We start from the raw sequence: 20,245 nt of genomic DNA on the forward strand, positions 1-20,245 counted from the left end.
AAAAGTATGGAATACGTAGTTTGGTTCATTGAAAAAAGTGTCAAACTTAAAATAATTAGCATAACTTTTAATTTCATCAGTTTCATCTCAGTCATTAAACCTATTGTTATCAAAGTGGAAATTAGTATTTTCAACTATTGGGATTTTCTTCCATGATTGGGGCAGCTTCAGGTCCTTGCAGAACATTAGGGTTGTCTACTGATATGTTCCACAGCATTATCTGTTACTCATTAGTTTTCATATACCATAATAGTACGGGAAATCAATAAAAACATCCTTCACTGAACTACAAAAAGTATACTAAATTAAAATTCATTTTCCAATTCCATTTCATTAAAATGAACTGAAAACTATGGCTGTCAAAGGTCCCTCTGCCATATACAGTTGTGGCCCAAAGTATTGACACCCCTGCAATTCTGTCAGATAATACTCAGTTTCTTCCTGAAAATGATTGCAATCACATTCTTTAGTATTATTATCTTCATTTAATTTGTCTTAAATGAAAAAACACAAAAGAGAATGAAGCAAAAAATTGATCATTTCACACAAAATTCCAAAAATGGGCCAGACAAAAGTATTGACACCCTCAGCCTAATACTTGGTTGCACAACCTTTAGCCAAAATAACTGCGACCAACCGCTTCCGGTAACCATCAATGAGTTTCTTACAATGCGCTGCTGGAATTTTAGACCATTCTTCTTTGGAAAACTGCTCCAGGTCCCTGATATTTGATGGGTGCCTTCTCCAAACTGCCATTTTTAGATCTCTCCACAGGTTTCTAAGGGATTCAGGTCTGGACTCATTGCAGGCCACCTTAGAAGTCTCCAGTGCTTTCTCTCAAACCATTTTCTAGTGCTTTTTGAATTGTGTTTTGGGTCATTGTCCTGCTGGAAGACCCATGACCTCTGAGGGAGACCCAGCTTTCTCACACTTCAGACTTCATAATGCCATGAACACGGTCAAGCAGTCCAGTGCCAGAGGCAGCAAAGCAACCCCAAAACATGGGGCAGCACGGTGGCGCAGTGGTTAGCACAGCAGCCTTGCAGCGCTGGGGTCCTGGGTTCTAATCCCACCCAGGACAACATCTGCAAAGAGTTTGTATGTTCTCTCCGTGTTTGCGTGGGTTTCCTCCGGGCACTCCGGTTTCCTCCCACATTCCAAAGACATACTGATAGGGATTCTAGATTGTGAGCCCCATCGGGAACAGTGATGATAATGTGTGCAAAACTGTAAAGCGCTGCAGAATATGCTAGCGCTATATAAAAATAAAGATTATTATTATTATCAGGGAACCTCTGCCATGTTTGACTGTAGGGACAGTGTTCTTTTCTATGAATGCCTCTTTTTTTCTCCTGTAAACTCTATGTTGATGCCTTTGCCCAAAAAGCTCTACTTTTGTCTCATCTGACCAGCGAACATTCTTCCAAAACGTTTTAGGCTTTTTCAGGTACGTTTTGGCAAACTCCAGCCTGGCTTTTTTATGTCTCAGGGTAAGAAGTGGGGTCTTCCTGGGTCTCCTATCATACAGTCCCTTTTCATTCAGATGCTGACGGATAGTACGGGTTGACACTGTTGTACCCTCGGACTGCAGGGCAGCTTGAACTTGTTTGGATGTTAGTCGAGGTTCTTTATCCAACATCCGCACAATCTTGCGCTGAAATCTCTTGTCAATTTTTCATTTCCGTCCACATCTACACATCTAGAGAGGTTAGGCACAATGCCATGGGCTATAAACTTCTTGATGACACTGCGCACAGTAGACACCGGAACATTCAGGTCTTTGGAGATGGACTTGTAGCCTTGAGATTGCCCATGCTTCCTCACAATTTGGTTTCTCAAGTCCTCAGACAGTTCTTTGGTCTTCTTTATTTTCTCCATGCTTAATGTGGTACACACAAGGACACAGGACAGAGGTTGAGTCAACTTTAATCCATGTCAACTGGCTGCAAGTGTGATTTAGTTATTGCCAACACCTGTTAGGTGCCACAGGTAAGTTACAGATGCTGTTAATTACACAAATTAGAGAAGCATCACATGATTTTTTGAACAGTGCCAATACTTTTGTCCACTCCTTTTTTGTGTTTGGTGTGGAATTCTATCCAATTTGGCTTTAGGACAATTCTTTTTGTGTTTTTTCATTTAAGACAAATTAAATGAAGATAATAATAACAAAGAATTTGTGTTTGCAATCATTTTCAGGAAGAAACTGAGTATTGGAAGACAAATGATCCAGCTGAAGGGGGAGGTGGATCAACGCGTTTCAACTATGAAGTCTTACTCATGATCTGACTTGAGATCATGAGTAAGACTTCATAGTTGAAACGCGTTGATCCTCCTTACTGGTGTGCAAGGTGTTTGCTATGCAAAGACTTTTTTGAAGAACAATATATCGCTTTAGTTGTCTAATAAAATCTCACAAAGTTTGAACCACCTCCCCATTCAGCTGGATCATTTCTCTTCTTATCTCCATTTGCTGTGGGCGCTCACCCTGATCCGTGCTGGGCGGCAGGTCTGGGGATTCCTTCTAAGACCGGTAAGCTGACTACATTTCTTTTTTTTTTTTGCCTTTATTAGAAACTGAGTATTATCTGACAGAATTGCAGGGGTGTCAATACTTTTGGCCACAACTGTAAGATCACAGCAGTGAAATCCATGTTCACCATCAATTTTACATAACTTTGGAAATTAGGAAATCAGGAGAGGGAAAGACAAAAAAAAAGTCATCATGTGCAGCTAAAAACATAAAATAACACTAAAAACAAACAAAACAAAAACAAACATGGTTTTAATATAGGGAAGTTTGAAATATAATTGAGCTTTTACCTATTGTCGTCATTAAGTTCATTCTGCCACTTTAGCTCCCCAGTATGGATCACGCTGTCATACCAAAGAACTAGGCCCCCTGGAACTTCTGAGTGCAGCTTTTCAGTTAAATAGGAGAGGAACAATGGCATGCGGGACACTGCAACTGGCTACATGTGAAAGAAAGAAAAACAAACAAAAAACAACACAAGAAAGTTTAGAGCGGTGTATAATTTTTCAGTTGTAATGCGAGGAAAGAATTGTACTTAAAATGTTAAAATGTAATACTTACACTCAGCACATTCTCAATATTAATCAACCATCCATCAAATCTATAGAAACGTGCAAGTGCAACCATCTGATCTGCAACTGCCTTATAAGTAGACTCATCACCAGCCAGGAATGATTCACAGGTTTTGGCACCATCTTCCCATTCTGTGATAAATGTACCTGAGCAATAGGAAAAAGTTTAATTCAACAAAAAATGAAGAATACTTATGAAAGGCCTGCAAAAAAAATGTCTGCGGGTAACATCTTAAATAAAAAAAAAAAAAAAAAAGCACAAATAAGAAGACAAGGCAATAGTACAAAAATTAATACCCCCCACATAAAATATAACACACTTGCATAGCTCACGGACCGATGCTGATTCTCTAGGAGAAAGACTATAGCAAGCAACGTTTGGGTTGCTAAGAAGTGGACAACCTTTTTATATAATTTACCTTTCAATTATAATTTTGATAGTACTTATTATATTACAGCTATTGAATAATGCTTCTGGCAACTGAAGTCACTAGACTTATGCATTTTAGTGAAATTGTCATGGTTATATCAACAAACTTTGAATAGATCAGCAGAACGTAAGTATGCAACACTAATCAGAAATCTGATTCTCCTTTTATGATCCACTTCAGCCCCTCCTGCCCCCAGAACTGTCATTCAGTTTAAAAGAAAAAAAAAACAAAAAAAAAAAAAACTACCATATATACTCGAGTATAAGCCGACCTGAGTATAAGCCGAGACCCCTAATTTTGCCACAAAAAAACCTGGGAAAACTTATTGACTCGAGTATAAGTCTAGGGTTGAAAAAGCAGCAGCTACTTGTAAATTTAAAAAATAAAAATAGATACCAATAAGAGTAAAACTAATTGAGACATCAGTAGGTTAAGTGTTTTTGAATATCCATATTGAATCAGGAGCCCCATATAATGTTCCATACAGTTCATGATGGGCCCCATTAAGATACTTCATACAAAAATATGCCCCATATAATGCGGCACAAAGGTGGATTATAGCCTCATAAGATGCTCCATAGAATATTATGCCCCATACAATGCTGCATAGAAGGTTGGTTTTGACCCCATAAGACGCCCCATAGAAACATGTGCCCCATATAATGCTGCACAAAGGTTGATTATGGCCCCATAAGATGCTCCATAGAATATTATGCCCCATACAATGCTACATAAAAGTTGATTATGGCCCCATAAGGATACTTTCACACTTCTGTCGGTACGGGGGCGTCGCAAACCGTCGGCCCGACGGACGTTGTGCAAAATAGTGCATAACGTGGGCAGCGGATGCTGTTTTCAGACGCATCCGCTGCCCATTATGAGTTAAAGGGAGGAGGGGGCGGAGTTTCGGCCACGCATGTGCGGTCGAAAATGGCGGATGCGTCACACACAAAAAAGTTACATTGAACGTTTGTGATGACGGTCCGCCAATTACCGACGCATCCACTGCACGACGTATGGAACGTGTGTCCATACGCCGCGAGAGAGACTCCAGAGTGGAAAATGCATGATTTGTTTAACCCTTTCACGACATGCACCGTACTATTACTGCGCCTGCTGTGTCACCCCCTTTGATGTGGGCTCTGGCGATGAGCCCACATCAAAGTCGCGACATGTCAGCTGTTTTGTACAGTTGACATGTGCGCGCAATAGCGGCGGGTGAAATCGCTATTCACCCGCCGCTATTAACCTGTTAAATGCCGCTGTCAAACGCAGACAGCGGCATTTAACCGGTGCTTCCGGCCGGAAATGATGTCATCGCCGACCCCCGTCACATGATCGGGGGTCGGCGATGCATCAGGAAGGTAACCATAGAGGTCCTTGAGACCTCTATGGTTACTGATGCCAGCCTGCTGTGAGCGCCCCCCTGTGGTCGGCGCTCACAGCACACCTGCATTTCAGCTACATAGCAGCGAATGTGAACGTAGCCTTACAATGTTTCACAAAAGTTTCCAAAAGGTCACGTGCAGACAAATATATATATATATGTATATACACACACACACTGGGCAATATACTATGTGGCTGGACAATATACTCCGTAACTGGCCAATATACTACATGGCTCTGCTACATACTATGTGGCTGGGCAATATACCATACTACGTGCCTCTGCTATATACTACGTGGCTGGGCAATATACTACGCGGACATGCATATTTTAGAATACCCGATGCGTTAGAATCGGGCCAAAATCTAGCGTGTATGTGTGTGTGTGTGTGTGTATATATATATATATATATATATATATATATATATATATATATATATATATATATATATATATATATATATATATATATATATATATATATATATATATATATATATATGTATATATACATACATACACACACACATACAGTACAGACCAAAAGTTTGGACACACCTTCTTATTTGTTTCTGTATTTTCATGACTATGAAAATTGTACATTCACACTGAAGGCAACAACACTATGCATTAACACATGTAGAATTATAGCCTTAACAAAAAAGTGTGAAACAATTGAAGATATGTCTTATATTCTAGGTTCTTCAAAGTAGCCACCTTTTGCCTTGATGACTGCTTTGCACACTCTTGGCATTCTCTTGATGAGCTTAAAGAGGTAGTCACCGGGAATGGTCTTCCAACAATCTTGAAGGAGTCCCCAGAGATGCTTAGCACTTGTTGGCCCTTTTGCCTTCACTCTGTGGTCCAGCTCACCCCAAACCATCTCGTTTGGGTTCAGGTCTGGTGACTGGAGGCCAGGTCATCTGGCGTAGAACCCCATCACTCTCCTTCTTGGTCAAATAGCCCTTACAGCTAACATAGAAAATGCACACTAAGCAGGATGCAGCAGGCCTCCACTGATAAAGGCTAGGGGCGGCACAGGTGCAAACTACTTGATAAAAACAGCCACCCCAACCAAACATTGCAGGGGTTGGCTGCCTAGCAGAAAAAATGCACATTGATATGACTCACATAGGACGCCAGTCACACTGATAAGTGTGGTGCACAGTGTCTGTATGCAACCTATTGATGACGCCCCTTGTATTAACAGGCGGGCTTGCCCAGCACTAAAAAAATGCAGCACACAGTGACAGACGCCCCAGAAAAACCTAGCCAACATAAAGAGGCCTGGCCACATCCTGCAAAAAAGGATATGATAAAGTGCATGGTATGTATTTTTTCTAAGTTTTTTCTATGTTAGCTGTTTTTGATATTAGTGGTAGGACCCGCAATATTATGGGGACCCTTGGCGTTGGGTTGCGGGCTTACTTTATTTTGGCCAAAATATTAAACCAATACCCCATATAGTGTATGCATTTATCATATGCATGCATTTTTTTTGCACTTTATCATATCCTTTTTTGCAGGATGTGGCCAGGCCTCTTTATGTTGGCTAGGTTTTTCTGGGGCGTCTGTCACTGTGTGCTGCATTTTTTTAGTGCTGGGCAGCCCGCCTGTTAATACAAGGGGCGTCATCAATAGGTTGCATACAGACACTGTGCACCACACTTATCAGTGTGACTGGCGTCCTATGTGAGTCATATCAATGTGCATTTTTTCTGCTAGGCAGCCAACCCCTGCAATGTTTGGTTGGGGTGGCTGTTTTTATCAAGTAGTTTGCACCTGTGCCGCCCCTAGCCTTTATCAGTGGAGGCCTGCTGCATCCTGCTTAGTGTGCATTTGTCATCAGACAGGGTTTTGGGAAGGCCGTATCTCATGGTATGTATTTTTTCAAATAGCCCTTACACAGCCTGGAGGTGTGTTGGGGTCATTGTCCTGTTGAAAAATAAACTGATGGTCCAACTAAACGCAAACCAGATGGAATAGCATACCGCTTCAAGATGCTGTGGTAGCCATGAAGGCATACTGAACCAGCAATTTTGAATAAATCCCCAACAGTGTCACCAGAAAAGCACCATCACACCACCTCCTCCATGCTTCACGGTGGGAACCAGACATATAGAGTCCATCCGTTCACCTTTTCTGTGTCGCACAAAGACACGTTGGTTGGAACTAAAGATCTCAAATTTGGACTCATCAGACCAAAGCACAGATTTCCACTGGTCTAATGTCCATTCCTTGTGTTCTTTAGCCCAAACAAGTCTCTTCTGCTTGTTGCCTGTCCTTAGCAGTGGTTTCCTAGCAGCTATTTCATGAAGGCCTGCTGCACAAAGTCTCCTCTTAACAGTTGTTGTAGAGATGTGTCTGCTGCTAGAACTCTGTGTGGCATTGACCTGGTCTCTAATCTGAGCTGCCGTTAACCTGCAATTTCTGAGGCTGGTGACTCGGATAAACTTATCCTCAGAAGCAGAGGTGACTCTTGGTCTTCCTTTCCTGGGGCGGTCCTCATGTGAGCCAGTTTCTTTGTAGCGCTTGATGGTTTTTGCCACTGCACTTGGGGACACTTTCAAAGTTTGCCCAATTTTTCAGACTGACTGACCTTCATTTCTTAAAGTAACGATGGCCGATCGTTTTTCTTTACTTAGAATTTGTATTATGGCAAGAAAAAAGCAGCTAACAGTCTATTCAGTAGGACTATCAGCTGTGTATCCACCAGACTTCTGCACAACACAACTGATGGTCCCAACCCCATTTATAAGGCAAGAAATCCCACCTGTGAAGTGAAAACTATTCCCGGTGATTACCTCTTGAAGCATCAAGAGAATGCCAAGAGTGTGCAAAGCAGTCATCAAAGCAAAAGGTGGCTACTTTGAACAACCTAGAATATAAGACATTTTCGGTTGTTTCACATTTTTTTGTTACGTACATAATTCCACATGTGTTAATTCATAGTTTTGATGCCTTCAGTGTGAATGTACAATTTTCATAGTCATGAAAATACAGACAAATCTTTAAATGAGAAGGTGTGTCCAAACCATTGGTCTGTAAATATATATATATATATATATATATATATATATATATATATATATATATATATATATATACACATATATACACATATATATATATATATATATATATATATATATATATATATATATATATACGCACACACATACGTACAATATACAGATCATGATTGCATACATCCTATTTTTTACAGATGCATTGCAATTCTTAACATGGGAAACTATTTGGGCTTGCACATATGTTTAAAAATTGTGTATGTCAATTTGTCTAATAAAAATACATGTTTTTACTGTTAAGTAGCAGGGACTCTAGTTTCTCTCTTTTCTGGCTTATAATTGAATAGCTACCACTTTCTTGGGCATAATATATGTACATATGACATTATGTACTATTGGAGAATTCTTAGAATACAGTAGATAGTTCTGCCATTTGTGTCAGCCCTTGAATAGTACACTGCAGTTCCCCCATCATCCACCAGGGAAGCATAGTATAGTATCAAATTTGCACAACCTTATTTTCCTGTGCTCAAGGAGCCAAAATGAGAATGCAATTTAATTCCAACAAGCCTTACCCAAGACAGAAACACCATGCTGGTGAGCAGTATTAGTCCAACACACAGGTGGAAGGGTGAACATCCGATGACTGAAGTACACAAAGATATCAATGTACTGCCAATGGTAGAATACATAGGGGTCCTTAGAGTCAGCGCCCTGAATAAACCTGCAGGACAGACAGAGATTACATAGATTTACTTCCTAATAAACATTTGATTGCATGGTGCTTAAAGTCACACATAATGGAATGCCACCCCTACCAACCTGTCCTCCAGATACCCTCCCATCATGTCATGGCAGACCAGAGTCTTCGGTCTCTTGCTATCAATAGGCGGATAACGTTTTGCCAGAGGCGTCACAGCAATATTAAACATATCTTGGCTGGTTGCTTTCCATGATAGCAGTTCTTCCATATTTGAGAAGAAAAAACTGATTGGTTCGGTCGTCACTCTGTCATGATGTCGAGCTAAAATTTGAAATAAATATTTTGAGCAGAGGTAAAAGGTGCGTGCATTAATGTGGAACAGGTACCCAGTCCATGCCAGTATCTGTCATTAATGTCAGTAATGCCGCTGCTTACCTGACAATGGAGCAGACTCATATCTGATAACTTCTTTATAAACCTTCATGTCTGGACTAAGATTCTATCTAAATGAAAACATGAGAGAAAATTGTTTAGTATAATAAGAACATATAAGAAACATTTATACTGTACGATAAGCGGAACACTTGTTTCCCATGTTTCCCAAAAACTAGGCACTGCAGAGAGGCTGTCAATCACCCGAAAAAGCAGCAAAACTCATTAGTCAGGTGAAATGATTAACTCCTCCACACACTACCCCCCCCCCCCCAAGCCAGTTGTAACCTTCTCGACCAGGCCAAATTCTACATTCTGACGACTGTCACTTTATGTGGTAACTCTGGAACGCTTCAGTGTATCCCTTGTATCCCACTGATTCTGACTGTTTTTGTGACAAATTGTACTTCATGATAGTGGTAAAAATTGTTCGATATGACTCGCGTTTATTTGGGGGGGGGGGGATTGGAAATTTGGCAAAAACTAGGAAAATTTACAAACTTTATTTGTATGCCTTTATACCAGTCATGTCACACAAAATAGCTACTGAATGACATTTACCACGTCTACTTTATATCAGCACAATTAAAAGTTGATCAGCTATCAGATTTCCAAGTACCGTAAATCTTTTTTTTTTTGGGCACTACATCACATTTGAAGTGACTTTGACGGGCCTAAATTACAGAAAATATCCAAAAGTGACACCATTCTTAACCCCTTAAGCCCCGAGGGTGGTTTGCACGTTAATGACCGGGCCAATTTTTACAATTCTGACCACTGTCCCTTTATGAGGTTATAACTCTGGAACGCGTCAACGGATCCCAGTGAATCTGACATTGTTTTCTCGTGACATATTGTACTTCATGACAATGGTAAAAATTCTTTGATAGTACCTGCGTTTATTTGTGAAAAAAACGGAAATTTGGCGAAAATTATGAAAATTTCGCAATTTTCCAATTTTGAATTTTTATGCAATTAAATCACAGAGATATGTCACACAAAATACTTAATAAGTAACATTTCCCACATGTCTACTTTACATCAGCACAATTTTGGAACCAAATTTTTTTTTTGTTAGGGAGTTATAAGGGTTAAAAGTTGACCAGCAATTTCTCATTTTTACAACACCATTTTTTTTTAGGGACCACATCTCATTTGATGTCATTTTGAGGGGTCTATATGATAGAAAATACCCAAGTGTGACACCATTCTAAAAACTGCACCCCTCAAGGTGCTCAAAACCACATTCAAGAAGTTAATTAACCCTTCAGGGGTTTCACAGGAATTTTTGGAATGTTTAAATAAAAATGAATATCTAACTTTTTATCACACAAAATTTATTTCAGCTCCAATTTGTTTTATTTTACCAAGGGTAACAGGATAAAATGGATGCCAAACATTGTTGTACAATCTGTACTGAGTACGCTGATACCCCATATGTGGGGGTAAACCACTGTTTGGGCGCATGGCAGAGCTCGGAAGGAAAGGAGCGCCATTTGACTTTTAAATGCAAAATTGACAGGAATTGAGATGGGACGCCATGTTGCGTTTGGAGAGCCCCTCATGTGCCTAAACATTGAAACCCCCCACAAGTGACACCATTTTGGGAAGTAGACACCCTAAGGAACTTATCTAGATGTGTGGTGACCACTTTGACCCACCAATTGCTTCACAGAAGTTTATAATGCAGAGCCGTAAAAATAAAAAATCATATTTTTTCACAAAAATGATCTTTTCGCCCCCAATTTTTTATTTTCCCAAGAGTAAGAGAAGAAATTGGACCTCAAAAATTGTTGGCCAATTTGTCCTGAGTACGCTGATACCCCATATATGGGTGTAAACCATTGTTTGGGCGTATGGCAGAGCTCGGAAGGGAAGGAGCGCCATTTTACTTTTCAATGCAAAATTGACTGGAATTGAGATGGGATGCCATGTTGCGTTTGGAGAACCCCTGATGTGCCTAAACATTGAAATCCCCACAAGTGACACCATTTTGGAAAGTAGACCCCCTAAGGAACTTATCTAGAGGTGTGGTGAGCACTTTGACCCAACAAGTGCTTCACAGAAGTTTATAATGCAGAGCCGTAAAAATAAAAAAATCTTATTTTTTCACAAAAATGATCTTTTCGCCCCCAATTTTTTATTTTCCCAAGGGTAAGAGAAGAAATTAGACCACAAAAGTTGTTGTGCAATTTGTCCTGAGTGCGATGATACCCCATATGTGGGGGTAAACCACTTTTTGGGTGCATAGCAGAGCTCGGAAGGGAAGGAGCGCCATTTGACTTTTCAATGCAAAATTGACTGGAATTAAGATGGGACGCCATGTTGGTTTGGAGAGCCCCTGATGTGCCTAAACATTAAAACCCCCCACAAGTGACACCATTTTGGAAACTAGACCCCCTAAGGAACTTATCTAGATGTGTTTTGAGAGCTTTGAACCCCCAAGTGTTTCACTACAGTTTATAACGCAGAGCCGTTAAAATAATTTTTTTTTTTTTTTTTTCGCAAAAATTATTTTTTAACCCCCAGTTTTGTATTTTCACAAGGGTAACATAATAAATTGGACCCCAAAAGTTGTTGTCCAATTTGTCCTGAGTACGCTGATACCCCATATGTGGGGGGGAACCACTGTTTGGGCGCTTGGCAGAGCTCGGAAGGGAAGGAGCGCCATTTGGAATGCAGACTTAGATGGATTGGTCTGCAGGCGTCACGTTGCATTTGCAGAGCCCCTGATGTACTCAAACAGTACAAACCCCCCACAAGTGACCCCATATTAGAAACTAGACCTCCCAAGGAACTTATCTAGATGTGTTGTGAGAACTTTGAACCCCTAAGTGTTTCACTACAGTTTATAACGCAGAGCCGTGAAAATAAAAATTCTTTTTTTTCACAAAAATGATTTTTTAGCCCCCAGCTTTGTATTTTTACAAGGGTAACAGAATAAATTGGACCCCAAAAGTTGTTGTTCAATTTGTCCTGAGTACGCCGATACCCCATATGTGGGGAGGAACCACTGTTTGGGCGCATGGCAGAGCTCGGAAGGGAAGGAGCGCCATTTGGAATGCAGACTTAGATGGATTGGTCTGCAGGCGTCACGTTGCATTTGCAGAGCCCCTGATGTACCCAAACAGTAGAAACCACCCACAAGTGACCTCATATTGTAAACTAGACCTCTCACGGAACTTATCTAGATGTGTTGTGAAAACTTTGAACCCCCAAGTGTTTCACTACAGTTTACAACGCAGAGCCGTGAAAATAAAAAATCCTTTTTTTTCCCACAAAAATGATTTTTAGCCCCCCAAATTTTTATTTTCCCAAGGATAACAAGAGAACTTGGACCCAAAAAGTTGTTGTCCAATTTGTCTCGAGTACGATGATACCCCATATGTTGGGGTAAACCCCTGTTTGGGCGCACGGGAGAGCTCGGAAGTGAAGGAGCACTATTTTACTTTTTCAATGCAGAATTGGCTGGAATTGAGATCGGACGCCATGTCGCGTTTGGAGAGCCCCTGATGTGTCTAAACAGTGGAAACCCCCCAATTATAAATGAAACCCTAATCCAAACGCACCCCTAACCCTAATGCCAACTGTAACCCTAACCACACACCTAACCCTGACACACCCCTAATTCTAATCCCAACCCTAATCCCAACCGTAAATGTAATCCAAACCCTAACCCTAGCCCTAACCCTAACCCGAACGGGAAAATGGAAATAAATACATTTTTTTTAATTTTATTATTTTTCCCTAAGGCTAGGTTCACATTGCGTTAGCGAAATCCGTTTAGCACTAGCGGATTGCGCTAACGCAATGTCTTTTTAGGTGTCGTGTTTAGTGGTCGCGTTAACGTCCCCGGTCTGGAAGATCGGGGATCGGACCTCGGGCGCGCCGCGGACGCTGCAAGCAGCGTCTGAGGCGCGCCACAAAAGAATGGCACCTTGCTAGCGCGAGCCGAAAATGGCACGCTTTAGCGATGCGCTACACCCGAAAATCACATTGCTGTCAATGGTTGTGCTAACGGACCCGTTGCACGGCGTTAATTGTGACATTTTCGCCGTGCAACGCTGTCCGTTAGCGTTAACCCATTAACGCAATGTGAACCTAGCCTAACTAAGGGGGTGATGAAGGGGGGTTTGATTTACTTTTATAGCGTTTTTTATATCGGATTTTTATGATTGGCAGCCGTCACACACTAAAAGACGCTTTTTATAGCAAAAAAGTTTTTGCGTCTCCACATTTTGAGACCTATAATTTTTCCATATTTTGGTCCACAGAGTCATGTGAGGTCTTGTTTTTTGCGGGACGAGTTGACGTTTTTATCGGTTACATTTTCGGACATGTGACAGTTTTTGATCGCTTTTTATTCCGATTTTTTGTGAGGCAGAATGACCAAAAACCAGCTATTCATGAATTTCTTTTGGGGGAGGCGTTTATACCGTTCCGCGTTTGGTAAAATTGATGAAGCAGTTTTATTCTTCGGGTCAGTACGATTACAGCGATACCTCATTTATATCATTTTTTTTATGTTTTGGCGCTTTTATACGATAAAAGCTATTTTATAGAAAAAATAATTATTTTGGCATCGCTTTATTCTGCGGACTATAACTTTTTTATTTTTTTGGTTATGATGCTATATGGCGGCTCATTTTTTGCGGGACAAGATGACGTTTTCAGAGGTACCATGGTTATTTATATCCGTCTTTTTGATCGCGTGTTATTCCACTTTTTGTTCAGCGTTATGATAATAAAGCGTTGTTTTTTGGCTCGTTTTTTTTTTTTTTTTTTCTTACGGTGTTCACTGAAGGGGTTAACTAGTGGGCCAGTTTTATAGGTCGGGTCGTTACGGACGCGGCGATACTAAATATGTGTACTTTTATTGTTTTTTTTTTTTATGTAAAGAAATGTATTTATGGGAATAATATTTTTTTTTTTTCTGCTTTATTTAGGAATTTTTTTTTTTTTTTTTCTTACAAGTGTGGAAATTTTTTTTTTTACTTTTTCACTTTGTCCCAGGGGGGACAATACAGATCACCGATCTGACAGTGTGCACAGCACTCTGTTAGATCGGTGATCTGACATACAGCCGGGCAGGATTAGAGCTGCAGCTGCAGCCTGATCCTGACCCGGAAGTGCTCCCTGCAGGACCCGGATGCAGCCCGGCGGCCATTTTGGATCCGGGGACTGCAGGGAGAAGACGCTCGGTACACGGTGAGTACATCACCGTGTACCGATCGTCTCAGGGAAGCCCGCAGGGAGCCCCCTCCCTGCGCGATGCTTCCCTGCACCGCCGGCACACCGCGATCATCTTTGATCGCGGTGTGCCGGGGGTTAATGTGCCGGGAGCGGTCCGTGACCGCTCCTGGCACATAGTGCCGGATGTCAGCTGCGATAGGCAGCTGACACCCGGCCGCGATCGGCCGCGCTCCCCCCGTGAGCGCGGCCGATCGCATATGACGTACTATCCCGTCCCTGGGAATTAAGTCCCAGGTCACCTGGACGGGATAGTACGTCATATGGGATTAAGGGGTTAAAGCTACACCCCTCAAAACCACATCCAAGAAAATTATTACCTTTCAGCTGCTGCACAAGAATTAATGCAATGTGAAAGGAAAAGGAAAAAAATGAACATTTTATTTTTTCACAAAAATTCTACTTTAGCCAATCACACGGGTTACAGGAGAAAATGGACGCCAAAATTTGTTGAGCAATTTCTCCAAAGTGCGCCGATACCCTGTGTGTAGAGGAAAACCACTGTTTGGGACTATGGCAGGGCATGAGCTCCATTTGCCTCCTTTTTTAATGCAAAATTTGTTGAATCGAGCACAAACACCATGTCGCGTCTGAAAAGCCCCTGAGGTACCTACACAGTGGAGACTCTCCCATAAGTGACCCCATTTTGGAAACTAGACCCCCTCAAGAAATGTATGTTAGGCTTCCTTCACACGTCAGGGTCTCCGGTATGTGTGGTAACAGCTTTCACATGTATAGGAGACACATACACATGTAGACCCATTCAAGTGAATGCGTCTGAGCACGTCAGTGTGTTTCCACACCCCGTGTGTCCGTGGGCAAAACATACTGACATGTCTGTTTTTTTTTTTTTTTTTAATCAGCAGCACGGGCCGCAAAATGTCCCACACACGTTTACATGGATGACACCCGTGACACGTACCGATGCCTGGGAATCAGTGGTGCTGTTAGTGCTGGTCCCTGATGCCGTCTGCTGGAGGCAGCTCTCATCATAGTCCCCAGAGGACAATGTTGATAGCTGTAGTCAGCCACCACTGTCTACATAGAGTGTAAAATGAAGAATAAAAAAACCACATTATACTCACCTTAAACACCTAATCGCCTGAACCCATTGTCTCATGTAAATAAGCAAAAATAGAAAACAAAACTCTCTCTCACCTGTCCGAAGTTGATAGACTCCAGAGTGTCCGACGCTGTAATCTATCTGTGCGACATTTGCTCATCAGTGTGGTAGCGACTGGAGGCAACCGCACAAACTGAAGAGCAGGGAAGAATGCCTCATGGCAGCAAGAGCGGGTCCATGAACTGTGCTGACCACATTGAGATATAGCCCCTGAAGTGACAGAACCCCCAAAAAGTGACAGCATTTTACAAACTACACCTCTAAATGAAATCATCTAGGGGTGCAGTGATCATATTGACACCACAGGTGTGTCACAAAATTTTATACCATTGGGCAGTGAAGAAAAAAAAAATTACATTTTTAACACCAAAATTTTGTTTTAGCCCCAGATTTCACATTTTCATACCGAAAAATGGGTAAAATTATCATCAAAATTTGTCCCACAATTTCTGCTGAATGTAGAAATATGGATATGTGGTTGTACAGTACTACTTAGCCATTCGGTGAGACTCAGGAGAGATGGAGTGATATTTGCCTCCTGGAGAGCAGATTTTCCTATAATACTTTGGGGACTCCATATACAGAGTCCCTAAGTTCTAGAAGAACAGAATACCCGCTTCACGTGACCCCATTTTGGAAATTATACCTCTTTGGGAATTTACCGTATATACTTGAGTATGAGCCGACCAGAGTATAAGCCGAGACCCCTAATTTTGCCACAAAAAATTGGGAAAACTTATTGAATTGAGTATAAGCCCAGGGTGGGAAATGCAGCAGCTACTGGTAAATTTCAAAAATAAAAATAGATACCAATAAAAGTAAAATTGATTGAGACATCAGTAGGTTAAGTGTTTTTGAATATCCATATTGAATCAGGAGCCCCATAAGATGCTCCATACAAAAATATGCCACATGTAATGCTCCATAAAGTTCATGATGGGCTCATAAGATGTTTCATATTAAAATATGCCCCATATAATGCTGCACAAAGGTTAAGGATGGTCCCATAAGATGCTCCATAGAATAATAAGACCCATATAATCTATATTATTTTAAGCTTGTCATGGCTGCCGCGACCAATCAGCGATGGTCACAGTCCCATGTGTCCCTCCCTACTCCCCTGCAGTCAGTGCCCGGCGCCCACATACTCCCCCCCCAGTCATTGCTCACACAGGGTTAATGCAAGCGGTAATGGACAGCGTTATGCTGCGGGTAAGGCACTTCGTTACCGCTGCTATTAACCCTGTGTGTCCCCAACTTTTTACTATTGATGCTACGTATGCAGCATCAATAGTAAAAAGATCTAATGTTACAAATAATAATAAAAAAAGAAGGTTATTCTCACCCTCCGACGTAGCGTGCTGTCCTCAACAGTGTAAGCGGCAGGTTCCGGTGCCAAGGATGCTATGCGAGAAGGACCTGCCTTAACGTCACGGTCATGTGACCACGACGTCATCACAGGTCCTGCGGTCATACCAACCCTGGGACCGGAAGTTGCGGCGTGCACCGCACACAGGCGCCAGGACTTCAAGGAGCCTTCAGAAGGTGAGTATATGTTTATTTTTTATTTTAAGTCTTTTTTAACCACTGTAAGATTGCTCTCACTAAGTGTATTGGGGGACACTCGCTTGGCATGGGATTGACGTAGTCAGGCACGATTTTTGAACACAAAACAGTCCATGTGGTTTATTAAAGGGTCATAAACCGGGTTATGCACAGTTCACATTATACATTTCATCGAACACAATAGGCACCAACTGGTGATATTAACTTGCAGCTTTGTCTTAAACACTTCATTTACGGCTTTGTTTCACGGACACTAAACATGCTGCACCTCTCACTTCGCGCAGTTACCATGGGTGTCCGTACGCCGTACACTTCACCAATGTCCCAAGTCACATACAGCGCATATGACACTGGGTCGCGGTCTCTAAACACCCCGAACCTCACTCCGTTCAGTCGCCGTGGGAGACCACACAGTTCATAGAACATCACAAGCACCAACAGTCTATACAGGTACCTGATGGGAGCTCCTGCTTCACCTGCTGACTCCTCGGCAGTCCACTCCTCTGGGAAAGCTGCCTCACAGGGATCACCAACTTGCCTGGGCGGCATATCTTAGTCAGTCCAGACCCACCGAAGGACGGTAGCTTCCCCCAACATAGACCATCCAGAACCACAGTCACTGTGTGCTATTCAGGGATCCGGTCCTACTCCCAGAACCTCCCAACACTCCAGCATGTGCTCTTCAGGAAGCCTCCTCCTCACATGAACCGCACATGTGACCTGTCCAGGTGCTATTCAGGACCTCGTCCAACACCCCAGGCATATAACCCGTCCAGGTGCTATTCAGGACGTCAGTTCAATATCCCAGGAATATGACCTGTCCGGGTGTTATTCAGGACGTTGGACCAACACCCCAGGCCACTAGCAAGTCCAAAGTCCCACCATGTGCTCTTCAGGACTCCTACTCCCAGGAAATCCAACACAGTTTGTTCAGTGTGCTATTCAGGACTCCTACTCCCAGGAAATCCAACACCAGCATGTGCTATTAAGGACTCCTGTTATGATACGGTGGTCTAGGAGCAACATGGAACGAGCTCTGAAGGACGTGGTAACTGTACTGACCGCAGTCCTTAACCCCTTTCTGACATCGGACGTACTATCCCGTCCATGTGGGGTGGGCCCCTATGACCATGGACGGGATAGTACGTCCAGCGCGATCGGCGGCGCTCACGGGGGGAGCGCCGCCGATCGCGGCCGGGTGTCAGCTGCCTATCGCAGCTGACATCCGGCACTATGTGCCAGGAGCGGTCACGGACCGCCCCCGGCACATTAACCCCTGGCACACCGCGATCAAAGATGATCGCGATGTGCCGGCGGTGCAGGGAAGCATCGCGCAGGGAGGGGGCTCCCTGCGGGCTTCCCTGAGCCCCCCGCAGCAACGCGATGTGATCGCGTTGCTGCGAGGGTCTTACCTCCCTCCCTCCCTGCTCGAGCCCCGGATCCAAGATGGCCGCGGATCCGGGTCCTGCAGGGAGGGAGGTGGCTTCACAGAGCCTGCTCAGAGCAGGCACTGTGAAGCCTGCAGCGCTGCATGTCAGATCAGTGATCTGACAGAGTGCTGTGCAAACTGTCAGATCACTGATCTGTGATGTCCCCCCCTGGGACAAAGTAAAAAAAAAAATTTTCAAACGTGTAAAAAAAAATAAAAAAAAATATTCCAAAATAATGAAAAAAAAATATATATATTATTCCCATGAATACATTTCTTTATCTAAATAAAAAAAACAAAACAATAAAAGTACACATATTTAGTATCGCCGCGTCCGTAACGGCCCGACCTATAAAACTGGCCCACTAGTTAACCCTTTCAGTAAACACCGTAAGAAAAAAAAAAAAAAAAACGAGGCAAAAAACAACGCTTTATTATCATACCGCCGAACAAAAAGTGGAATAACACGCGATGAAAGAGACAGATATAAATAACCATGGTACCGCTGAAAACGTCATCTTGTCCCGCAAAAAACGAGCCCCCATACAGCATCATCAGCAAAAAAAATAAAAAAGTTATAGTCCTGAGAATAAAGCGATGCCAAAATAATTATTTTTTCTATAAAATAGTTTTTATCGTATAAAAGCGCCAAAACATAAAAAAATGATATAAATGAGGTGTCGCTGTAATCGTACTGACCCGAAGAATAAAACTGCTTTATCAATTTTACCAAACGCGGAACGGTATAAACGCCTCCCCCAAAAGAAATTCATGAATAGCTGGTTTTTGGTCATTCTGCCTCACAAAAATCGGAATAAAAAGCGATCAAAAAATGTCACGTGCCCGAAAATGTTACCAATAAAAACGTCAACTCGTCCCGCAAAAAACAAGACCTCACATGACTCTGTGGACCAAAATATAGAAAAATTATAGCTCTCAAAATGTGGTAACGCAAAAAATATTTTTTGCAATAAAAAGCGTCTTTCAGTGTGTGACGGCTGCCAATCATAAAAATCCGCTAAAAAACCCGCTATAAAAGTAAATCAAACCCCCCTTCATCACCCCCTTAGTTAGGGAAAAATTAAAAAAATGTATTTATTTCCATTTTCCCATTAGGGCTAGGGCTAGGGTTAGGGCTAGGGTTAGGGCTAGGGTTAGGGCTAGGGTTAGGGTTAGGGCTAGGGTTAGGGCTAGGGTTAGGGCTAGGGTTAGGGCTAGGGTTAGGGCTAGGGTTAGGATTAGGGTTAAAGCTAGGGTTAGGGCTAGGGTTAGGGCTAGGGTTAGGATTAGGGTTAGGGTTACAGTTTGGGTTGGGACTAAAGTTACAGTTAGGGTTTAGATTACATTTACAGTTGGGAATAGGTTTGGGATTAGGGTAAGGGGTGTGTCTGGGTTAGAGGTGTGGTTAGGGTTACTGTTGGGATTAGGGTTAGGGGTGTGTTTGGATTAGGGTTTCAGTTATAATTGGGGGGTTTCCACTGTTTAGGCACATCAGGGGCTCTCCAAACGCGATATGGCGTCCGATCTCAATTCCAGCCAATTCTGCGTTGAAAAAGTAAAACAGTGCTTCTTCCTTTCCGAGCTCTCCCGTGTGCCCAAACAGGGGTTTACCCCAACATATGGGGTATCAGCGTACTCAGGACAAATAGGACAACAACTTTTGGGGTCCAATTTCTCCTGTTACCCTTGGGAAAATACAAAACTCGGGGCTAAAACACATTTTTTGTGGGGAAAAAAAAGATTTTTTATTTTCACGGCTCTGCGTTATAAACTGTAGTGAAACACTA

General features: G+C 42.3%; 1 protein-coding gene across 1 annotated transcript in view; it reads right to left on the reverse strand.

The window, feature by feature from the left end:
- Positions 1-20,245, reverse strand: part of ENGASE (endo-beta-N-acetylglucosaminidase) — a 139,071-nt gene that overhangs the window by 65,621 nt on the left and 53,205 nt on the right. Inside the window, exons 2-6 of the mRNA XM_069752408.1 lie at positions 9,094-9,161; positions 8,778-8,979; positions 8,531-8,679; positions 3,095-3,252; positions 2,824-2,972 (exon numbers count right to left, since the gene is read on the reverse strand). Of these exons, the coding sequence (XP_069608509.1) occupies positions 2,824-2,972; positions 3,095-3,252; positions 8,531-8,679; positions 8,778-8,979; positions 9,094-9,142 (707 nt within the window). The 5' untranslated portion in view covers positions 9,143-9,161. The remainder of the gene's footprint in view (positions 1-2,823; positions 2,973-3,094; positions 3,253-8,530; positions 8,680-8,777; positions 8,980-9,093; positions 9,162-20,245) is intronic.

This window comes from Ranitomeya imitator, chromosome 2, assembly GCF_032444005.1.
Source record: "Ranitomeya imitator isolate aRanImi1 chromosome 2, aRanImi1.pri, whole genome shotgun sequence".
NCBI classification, from domain to species: Eukaryota; Metazoa; Chordata; class Amphibia; order Anura; family Dendrobatidae; genus Ranitomeya; species Ranitomeya imitator.